The 11,414-nt window shown below is 35.6% G+C and overlaps 2 protein-coding genes across 2 annotated transcripts; one reads left to right on the forward strand and one right to left on the reverse strand.

Annotated features, from left to right (window-relative positions):
- Positions 1–479: 479 nt before the first annotated feature.
- LOC148199141 (uncharacterized) lies at positions 480–1,907 on the reverse strand. The gene has a single exon (XM_088112580.1). It carries the CDS (start codon positions 1,905–1,907, stop codon positions 480–482), a length of 1,428 nt encoding a protein of 475 aa, XP_087968706.1.
- Positions 1,908–8,321: 6,414 nt separating this feature from the next.
- Positions 8,322–8,804, forward strand: LOC148199142 (uncharacterized). Its single transcript, XM_088113194.1, has one exon. It carries the CDS (start codon positions 8,322–8,324, stop codon positions 8,802–8,804), a length of 483 nt encoding a protein of 160 aa, XP_087969320.1.
- Positions 8,805–11,414: the final 2,610 nt, after the last annotated feature.

Here is an 11,414-nt window from a genome sequence, read left to right on the forward strand (position 1 = left end):
CATGATTTAATGTTAAACCAAATGCACAAGAAAGTGTCAACCCTAAAATAGGAACCCCAAGGCTCCGGGCAAAGCAGTGAGGTTAATTAAAAATGATTACATTTCAATAAGCATCACAGGCAAATTCTTTATCCTTCAAGTCTTTGGTTTGCAAATACATCTTCTTCTTTATCCTTGTGGTATACTTGTAGGAAATTTCTGTCAATCAGATCTTGGAGAATGATTCTAAACTTGGTACACTCATTAATGGAATGCTCGGATCCTAGATGTACTCCACATGCCTTCTCAAGGTCACCTTTGCTCCTTAGCAAACCCAGTTTTACCAATTTATCAAAAATGATCTCTTTGGAGCTTTGAACTTCACTTACATTCCTTACTAGTTTGTGTCGTCCAACCTCGATGGCATTGGTTGAGGCGTTTCCATGCTCGGCAAGGGGGTTGATCTCAATACTAGGTTTGTCTTCCTGGAACTTCAACCATCATGCATCAATTAGCGATTGTACTTTGAACTTAAGACCCATGCACCTTTCAATCGAATGGCCAATGCTTCCCCCATGAAAATTGCATCTTGTATTTGGATCACAATTATGAGGGTATGGAGGTTGTAAAGGTTTCATGGGACGAATACTGGCCATGCCTTTCTTTAAGAGATGAGGTAACAATTCTGTGTATGTCATAGGAATGGGAGTGAAATTCTTCTCTGGTTCTCTCCTAGGATGAGTGTTCTGACCAACATTCTGATCTGGACCTGAACCGGCTCCAGTGCCCCTGGCATTAGCATGTTGTGGTTGATAATATCCTGGTTGTCGAGGTCTCATTTGGGGACCAGACACTGTATTGTTCACATAAGGAGGATAACTCGGGCTTGGTTGATAGCTATGTGTGGGTGCATGACCTCCCCACATGGGTATTGCTGATGTTGCATGCACTCCCCTTTCTTTCTCTTTCCCTGGATTAAAAATAGATTTCTTTGGAGTGGTCGCTTGAGATATAATTTTCCCACTTTTCAGTCCGATTTCGATTCTTTCGCCTATGATGATGATATCGGCGAAATTGGAAGACACGTTGCCAATCATATGCTCATAAAAAGGTGGTTGTAGTGTGCTTACAAACATTGCAACCATCTCCTTGTCATATAGAGGTGGCTCAACCTGGGCTACCAACTCTCTCCATCGTTGTGCATATTCCTTAAAAGACTTCCCCTCTTTCTTTGCCATGTGGTGTAATTGTAACCTGTCTGGTGCAACATGCATGTTGTATTTATACTGCCTTACAAAGGCATCTGCCAAGTCTGCCAAAGAACGAATATGCGAGGATTCCAGATGCGTATACCAACTCAACGTTGCTTCAGCCAAACTATCTTGAAAGAAATGAATAAGTAGTTTATCGTTGTATGCGTAGGCAGCCATTTTTCGACAATACATGGTCAAATGGTTCTTAGGGCATGTGTTTCCCTTGTATTTCTCAAATTCTGGCACCTTAAACTTGTGTGGAATGGTCACTCCTGGAGCCAAACTCAACCTTGCCACGTCACCAAACCCGTAACTTTCAAACCCTTCTATGGCTCTCAGTCTACCTTCTAGAACTTCAAGTTTATCCTTCACTCCTTCTACGTTCGCTTGCAAAGTAACATCTTGTGCGACAATTGTGTGGGGAAACTTGGACGTTTCATTCAGTTTTGCCTCAGTTGTGTGGATAGGCCCCTGGGTATTAATGGGAAGTACATTGCTAGTTACGGGAAAAGCCAAAGAAGTATGCTCTGCCTTTGAATGATCTCCAATAGGCGGTGTGTAACCTGGTGGTAAACCATACATTGGAAATGTGAATTGTGTGCCCACAACGTCATGTACTGGAGTGTGAGCATTATCATTTGCCTTTGCAAACGAAGTCTCTCCTGTGGTTTTCATGGCTTTCAACGCTTCTAAAATTTGACCGACTGATCCTTTAGCTGACTAATATCGGCCTTTACAGTTTCACGTTCCTCTTCCCAATCTTCCATAGCTTTGGCGTTTGCTCGAGTCTTATAAGGATGTCGTGGAAGTTTCGCCGTTGTTTTTTTTAAACTTTAATACTGTTTTTATTAACTTAGATTAGATGAAAATGAATTATGCGAAAATGCAAAAATGATGCATGCTAAAAATAAATGGAAATCAAAGTGGTAAGGATTTAAAGGACACTGGATAGCCACGTTGGCGTGTAATATGTGAATATGAGATATAACACACCAAAAGGATGTTGGTGTTTGGTAAAGTAAGTATGGAGATATGTGTCCATGAATGTCCAAGTTGCCCCAGTTTTTAGGCATGGGTTTTGTTCATGATAGGGAACGGGTATGGAAAGGATTTACTGAAAAAGGATTGTCCCAAATGGTTTGATTTTCCTTTGCATGGCTAGTTAGGGAGTTCTCAAATAACACAAGCTAACTTTAGCAAGACAAATATGCTCTAGTATACGGTAGCATTGTTTCTTAGAGTCAATCTCTTTTCTTTGGGGAAGGCTGGAAAATGAGTGTTTTCATGCAATGCACACACACATGTCTCAACAGAAAATACTATTGTTTATTTAAAATATTTGGTCACAAAAACGTATAAATTACTCAAAATGTAATGATTTTTTTTGGCGAAATGAAAATGATAAAACTTTTTGAGAAATATTTTTTTTTATTTTCCTCTTATCACATTCGTTCGCTTTTTTTCAAGAAATTGAATTTGAAGGAAATTATCAACTGGGCCCAATGGGCTTAAAAAAAAGTTCTTGTTACAGTGAAATGAAAATTAAGTTTGTCACTTTCATTTTTCCTTGTGTTTTGAAATTTTGATTTTTTTTTTGTAAAAACAATTCTTTCTTAAATAAATGATGTCAATCTGACTTGTTCAAAAACATTTTTATTTTTATTTTTAAGACTCAAAATAGATTACAAAGAATGATAATTATTATTTTCGAAAATCTTAACTTAAATAAGTTGCCCCTGTTTTTTTTCATTTTCAATTTTTTATTTTTTATTTTTTTTATTAGATAGTGCCCCTTATAAACTGATTTTTTTTATGGATGAATTATAGAAAAAGATGAAGAAGAAAACCATTTTCACGATTTCATGTTAATAAATGCTTAAAAAAATGAAAGTTTTATTAAATCATTTGACTAAAAAGTGCTTATTTTTCCTTATTAATTTATTCACTAAAGCATGATATTTTTGTTCTTGTTCTTTTATTTAAAGAAAAACATGAGACATTTATTTATTGTTATGTATAAAGAAAATGAAGGAAAAAGGATGCAAATGCTACTAACGCATATGATGCATGAAGATGTCTATGCCAAAAAAATAATTAAAAAACATGTTTTTATTATGCTTTTAATGTAGGTCCAATGACTTAAGGTCTAAGCATTGCATATGCAATCTCACAGGGAAAGCTTCCTAAACCTAAAATTAAGGCCACCAGAGCTATGGTCCTTTTCACAGCATCTTCCACAACAGTTGAGATGCAACTAGGTGTGAAATTACATGTGGAGAGAACAGACACTGGCTGGGATTCTCACGATAGCCAAACTGGAAGTAGTCCAGACGTGACACCGGTACGCAACCCCTCTAATTCTATGTTGCACTCAGACCCAGGTATACGGTCCCACTCATGATATGCACAATGATAATAATAATAATAATGAATATAAATAAATTACCAAAGTAAATAAAGACAATCATAAATAATAAATACAGGGAAAATAAATAAATAAATAAAATAAAATAAAATAAAAACCACATCAATTTTGCACATTTAATTAAGAAGGCCTGATTCTCTAGCATCCCCAGTGGAGTCGCCATCTGTCGCAACCGGGATCGCGACGGGACGGCGAGCCGAAAAACAAACGGGTTTGAGAAAAAAGATTTGTAAGATCCATGAAAAATAATTATGGTAAATTTTAGTATTTTATTAGTAATAATAATTTTAATGGATAGAAAAATGTAAATTTTGGATATAAAATTATAGTAATTTTAGAAGGAGAGGTGCAAATTTTTGGTAAACTTATTTAGTAAATTTTTTTTTAATTGAATAGTAAAAAGTAAATAGTAAATAGTAAAAAGTGAATAGTAAAAATAAATTTTCAGCATTTGGATTCCTTAGCATGGAAGAAAGTAGTAGGTAGAAATTAGGATCAGATTTGGTGAGAAAAGGATTGAAATATTATTTTTAAATAATATTAAAATAATAAATAATATTAAAATAATAAATAATATTAAAATATTAATGAATAGTAAATTTTTTTTTACTATAAATAGCCATGGGAGGGAAGGGTATTTTGCGCCAAGAGAAGAGAAATCAAGTGAGAGAAAGTTAGAGAGAAATTTTTAGTTGCAAGAAGGGTAGAGGTTCTGAAAGGTTTCGGAGAAATAAATTCAGAGCAAGAGACGTCTGGAATAGAGGTAGGGGAGCTAACCTTTCTATGTTTTTATATTATGATTTAATAGTTCTATGCTTTTATATTATGATTTAGTATTGTTTTATTACTATTCATATATTGAAATTCTGCTGTGTGAATACTGTTAATGCTTACTGTATGTTAATCTATATTGAAATTCAGTGTTAATATTATATGCTGTTGTTTTGAATCTGTAAATAAGAAATTTGTTAAAAACTAGTTGAGGAACACTTTGGCTAAGGAAAGACTTGGTACTTAAGTTGTCCATTGTGACGCACCTCTCTTTCCTGGAAGTCTACTCGACAAGTTTTTAACTTAAATCCTATTGAACAGATTGAGTACTGTTAAATTATTATGCAATATATTGAGTTTGTGTGATTTATGCGATGATTGCATTTTATTGTATTGCATTTGAATTTATGCATCTGAACATGTTGTGAGTATTATGGGGAGATTTTGTAGGGGTATAATGTGAGTTGAGGAAAATGAGTATGGCATGAGTCTCGTGGAGAGATTCAGTAATATTATGGTATTTGTGTATATGTTGATGTTGAGGGTCCCGTAGTTGGAGGTTATCCTGATACTCTAATAATCATCTAGTCTCAAGTAGAGAGGGATGAATTATGTGGTGAGAGGAGCAGGAGGTCCTGGTCTATGTGCCGGTTTTGGACATAGTTAGGGGATTAACCTTGTGAATGGTATGAAGTATTTTGGAAGTGTATTTGTAAAACGAAGTAGAAGTCATTACAAGTGCATAACCTCCCGTGACCGCTCATCAACGTATCATCCGGATGAGTGTCTATTGGGTATTGGGGTGTCTATTGGGTATTGTGAGACGAGTATCTAATAGGAATTGTGGTATGAGGGTGTCGAACATAATTATTATATGATGTTTATATCAAGGTAATTATACATGTTTTATAAATGATTTGTTGCATGTTAGCTCACCCTACTTGTTTGTGTTTGTTTTGTTTGGGTATGTGCGATGATCGTATAATTCGTTATACGGGAGCAGATGAAGGAATGTCGTCTGATCCAGTGCCAATGAAGAGAGAGACAGAAGAATAAGTTAGAAGAATTCGAATTATATTTATGAGTTTATAATTGAAATCTGAGTTTAAAACATGTGTAGACATATATTAACTATGAATTTATAAGTGTGAGATTACGGGATATTACCGTAAATGTAATGTTACAATATATAAATTATGAATTATCCAGCGTGAGATATTGGGATGTTACATTAATGGTATCAGAGCGGTTCGTCCTTAAGACGACCTAAGAGTTGTGGATTAATCCTACAAACTCATATTATAAATTATAATAACAATAATTCTCTGTATGAACAGAGAGAAATGGCTCGTAGACAACCCAATCGTGAAACCCCTGAGGTACCTAGCCTTGCAAGGGCTTTAGAATCTATCGCATCCGCTCTTCAACAACAGGGAGCTGCTTTAATGCAACAACACACAACGGCCCTACAACAGTTAGAAGCGGCCAGACTAAATTCTGAAGCAAGCCAAAGACAACATGCGGAAACCTTAAGACAACTAGCCGAGAATGGCACCCGTGTGGAAGCTCAACCTCAGAGAGTTCAGGAATGGACCTTAGAAAATTTTCTGCAACATCGTCCAGCTATTTTTAATGGGAAAACGAGCCCGGACGAGGCTGATCTCTGGATAAGGAACTTGGAAAAGATTTTTGAAGCAAAGAGGTGTCCACCCGAAACTAGGTTGGCATACTCTGAGTATCAGCTATCTGGGGAAGCAGTACACTGGTGGAACAACACAAAGCTGGTATTAGAGGAAAGTGGTGAGATTATAACTTGGGAAATTTTTAAGAGTAAATTTTACGTTGAGTACTTTCCGGACAGTGTGAGACATTTCAAAGAGGTGGAGTTCTTGCAGCTGGTACAAGGCAACAAATCCGTAGCTGAATATGCAGACAGGTTCAAACACTTGGTTCGTTTCTACACCCAACCGTCAAATGAAGAATGGAGGTGCAGGAAATTCAAAAATGGATTGAGAGCAAACATTCAACTAGCTGTGAATCCTTTAGCTATTAAGGAGTTTGCTGCTTTAGTAGAACATGCCAAAGCTGTGGAAAGGTTAATAAGTGAGGTTGAAGTTCAGAAGTTACCAAGGGTAGGAGGACCATCTGGGTCACGAGTTGAACAACATGTAAGGAATCGACCTTATGATAGACCACAACCTCAGAGGAATCCTCATCAGCAACAACACCAACAGAGAATAATCCAATGTTTCGTCTGCGGAGGACCTCATCTGAAAAGCGTCTGTCCACAAGTTAATCTGCGCAACAAATGTTTTCTTTGCGGAGCTGAAGGACATTTTGCTAGAGATTGTCCCTCTAACAGAAGAGGAACAACTCAACCTCAACAACCGCCTCAACAGGGAAGGACTGACAATAGACCACAAGCGACTGGGAGAGTCTATGCCTTAACGGGAGCAGAAGCTGCCAAATCAGGTACTCTCATCATTGGATGTTGTAATATAGCTGGTAAAGACTTGAATGTATTGTTTGATTCTGGAGCGACACACTCCTTTTTGTCTGAAACTCTTATTCAAGAGTTGAACCTACCTGTAAAAGAGCTGCAGTATGATCTTATAGTATCTACACCGGCCTCCAAATTGATAAAAACATCGAGGATGTGTCCTCAATGTCCAATCATTGTAGAAGGACGTAGGTTCAAAGTACATCTTATATCTTTACCTCTACAAGGTTTAGATGTAATCTTAGGAATGGATTGGTTATCTACCAATCGTATCCTTATAGACTGTAACAAGAAGGAGTTGATTTTCTCTGATCCTGAAGAAGCGGAGTTGTTGTCATTACAACAAGTGTTGAAGGAAGTAAAAGATGGATCTCTGTGTTTCATTATCTTGACTCATATGGAATATGAAGTAGATTTCATTAGATGTAGTAATTTGACTATATCTAGCGACTTTCTAACTTTAATCAAAGAAAAACAATTGGTGGATCCTAACCTGAAAGAGATAGCAGAAATGATCAAAACAGAATTAACTAAAGAGTTTAGGTTAGGACTTGATGGAGTATTAAAATTTAGAAGTAGAATATGTGTACCAGACAATGCAGAAATAAAAAGATTAATCCTTGAAGAAAGACACAAGAGTCGTTTTAGCATGCATCCCGGCATGACTAAAATGTATCAAGATCTTAAGGAGTCCTTTTGGTGGCCAAGAATGAAGAAGGAAGTAGCACAGTTTGTAGCAGCTTGTTTGACTTGCCAAAAGGCAAAAGTGGAACACCAAAGGCCTGGAGGAATGCTACAACAATTAAACATACCAGAGTGGAAATGGGATAGCATTGCTATGGATTTTGTTACCCATTTACCACGAACAATGAAGGGTAATGATGCCATCTGGGTCATCATTGATCGATTGACAAAAAGTGCTCACTTCTTGGCAATAAATCTGAGAATGTCAATAACTAAGCTGGCACAATTGTACATAAAGGAAATAGTGAGGTTGCACGGTATACCTTCTAGCATTGTGTCAGACAGAGACCCAAGATTTACTTCTAGATTCTGGCAAACCCTACAGGAAGCTATGGGCAGCAAATTGCGAATGAGTTCCGCATATCATCCCCAAACTGATGGACAATCTGAAAGGACTATCCAGTCATTAGAAGATCTGTTGAGAACTTGTGTATTAGATCATCTTGGTAGTTGGGATGAAATACTTCCTCTTGTGGAATTTACCTATAAGAACAGTTTCCAAGCAAGCATAGGTATGGCACCTTATGAGGCTCTGTATGGCAGACGATGTCAAACTCCGTTGTGCTGGTATCAAGATGGTGAATCAGTTTTAATAGGACCTGAGCTACTACAACAAACCACCAACAAAGTAAAATTGATACGGGAAAGAATGAAGGCTTCTCAGAGTAGACAAAAATCGTATGCAGATCAAAGGAGGAGACCGTTAGAGTTTGCGACTGGGGACCATGTTTTTCTGCGAGTAACTTCAACCACGGGTGTTGGAAGAGCACTTCGCTCCAGGAAACTTTCTCCTAAGTTCATTGGTCCATACCAAATTTTGAGACGAATTGGGTCAGTCGCTTACGAGATTGCGCTACCCCCTCAGTTGGCCAATCTTCATTCAGTTTTTCATGTCTCCCAACTAAGAAAGTATGTACCTGACCCTTCCCACATTATAGAAATAGAGGAGATTCAAATCCGAGAGGACCTCTCAGTAGAAGTACAACCTGTTTGTATAGAAGATACTAAAACAAAGGAACTTAGAGGAAAAACGATTAATTTAGTCAGGGTAGTTTGGGATAAAAGGACAGGTGACTCTACATGGGAATTAGAAGAAGATATGAAACAATTATACCCTCAACTATTTTCTTGAAGTATAGAATTTTCGGGGACGAAAATTTTTGTTGTTGGGGAGAATGTAAGATCCATGAAAAATAATTATGGTAAATTTTAGTATTTTATTAGTAATAATAATTTTAATGGATAGAAAAATGTAAATTTTGGATATAAAATTATAGTAATTTTAGAAGGAGAGGTGCAAATTTTTGGTAAACTTATTTAGTAAATTTTTTTTTAATTGAATAGTAAAAAGTAAATAGTAAATAGTAAAAAGTGAATAGTAAAAATAAATTTTCAGCATTTGGATTCCTTAGCATGGAAGAAAGTAGTAGGTAGAAATTAGGATCAGATTTGGTGAGAAAAGGATTGAAATATTATTTTTAAATAATATTAAAATAATAAATAATATTAAAATAATAAATAATATTAAAATATTAATGAATAGTAAATTTTTTTTTACTATAAATAGCCATGGGAGGGAAGGGTATTTTGCAGCCAAGAGAAGAGAAATCAAGTGAGAGAAAGTTAGAGAGAAATTTTTAGTTGCAAGAAGGGTAGAGGTTCTGAAAGGTTTCGGAGAAATAAATTCAGAGCAAGAGACGTCTGGAATAGAGGTAGGGGAGCTAACCTTTCTATGTTTTTATATTATGATTTAATAGTTCTATGCTTTTATATTATGATTTAGTATTGTTTTATTACTATTCATATATTGAAATTCTGCTGTGTGAATACTGTTAATGCTTACTGTATGTTAATCTATATTGAAATTCAGTGTTAATATTATATGCTGTTGTTTTGAATCTGTAAATAAGAAATTTGTTAAAAACTAGTTGAGGAACACTTTGGCTAAGGAAAGACTTGGTACTTAAGTTGTCCATTGTGACGCACCTCTCTTTCCTGGAAGTCTACTCGACAAGTTTTTAACTTAAATCCTATTGAACAGATTGAGTACTGTTAAATTATTATGCAATATATTGAGTTTGTGTGATTTATGCGATGATTGCATTTTATTGTATTGCATTTGAATTTATGCATCTGAACATGTTGTGAGTATTATGGGGAGATTTTGTAGGGGTATAATGTGAGTTGAGGAAAATGAGTATGGCATGAGTCTCGTGGAGAGATTCAGTAATATTATGGTATTTGTGTATATGTTGATGTTGAGGGTCCCGTAGTTGGAGGTTATCCTGATACTCTAATAATCATCTAGTCTCAAGTAGAGAGGGATGAATTATGTGGTGAGAGGAGCAGGAGGTCCTGGTCTATGTGCCGGTTTTGGACATAGTTAGGGGATTAACCTTGTGAATGGTATGAAGTATTTTGGAAGTGTATTTGTAAAAAGAAGTAGAAGTCATTACAAGTGCATAACCTCCCGTGACTGCTCATCAACGTATCATCCGGATGAGTGTCTATTGGGTATTGGGGTGTCTATTGGGTATTGTGAGACGAGTATCTAATAGGAATTGTGGTATGAGGGTGTCGAACATAATTATTATATGATGTTTATATCAAGGTAATTATACATGTTTTATAAATGATTTGTTGCATGTTAGCTCACCCTACTTGTTTGTGTTTGTTTTGTTTGGGTATGTGCGATGATCGTATAATTCGTTATACGGGAGCAGATGAAGGAATGTCGTCTGATCCAGTGCCAATGAAGAGAGAGACAGAAGAATAAGTTAGAAGAATTCGAATTATATTTATGAGTTTATAATTGAAATCTGAGTTTAAAACATGTGTAGACATATATTAACTATGAATTTATAAGTGTGAGATTACGGGATATTACCGTAAATGTAATGTTACAATATATAAATTATGAATTATCCAGCGTGAGATATTGGGATGTTACAAGATTCGTGGAGTCGCCACCATAATTTATTATGGAAAAACTATGGAAAACCAAAAAATAAGACATGGTCTGCGAAAAGAGATTTTCAGGTTCGGGAATCGGTTACGCGTAAGGAAGGTGTTAGCACCCTATCGCGCCTGCCCAAAGGCAGTACCTTTAATTAAATGTATAAAGATTGAAGTGGTTTTTTAAATGTTTAATTTTCCCTAAAAAAATAATATAAAGAAACTATTAAAAGACAAAAAAAAATATTTTTTGTTATATGAACCCGACAAGAATTGACCTTGGTCCTAGGTACATCCATTTAATGGACAACCAGGGATCACGTAGTTCTTTATGTAGAAAAAGGTTTGTGAGTTTGTGTAAAAAAAATATTATAGATTGATTTGGATTTTTGAAAAGTGAACACGAAAAAAAGATTTGGTTTAACAAGATTGATATTTTTTTATTTTTAAGATTTTTTATTTTTTATTTTTAAGAACGGTGGGAAAGAGGGAAAAAAACCGACCATAGGTCGACGCGTACTTATACTTCAAAAATCATGATTTTTAAAAGAACGTCATTTGTGTATAAAAAAATAAAACCAAAAAAAAAAAACCTTCAAATTGCAACAAAAAGATAAAAAAAGGTGTGAAGATGACGTACCTTTTCAGCTTTCAATACTCTCTAATTCTTCCTTGGTAATTTCTGTTGGCAGAGTTCCTCTAGCGTGATAATTTACTTTTCTCTATACTCTCTCATACCTTTTTTTTTCTTCCCCGCTTCTATGGCAGAGTGTGTATTTATATACAC

This window comes from Vigna umbellata, chromosome 4 (assembly GCF_029865625.1).
Source record: "Vigna umbellata cultivar VRB3 chromosome 4, Vumbellata_1.0, whole genome shotgun sequence".
NCBI classification, from domain to species: domain Eukaryota; kingdom Viridiplantae; phylum Streptophyta; class Magnoliopsida; order Fabales; family Fabaceae; genus Vigna; species Vigna umbellata.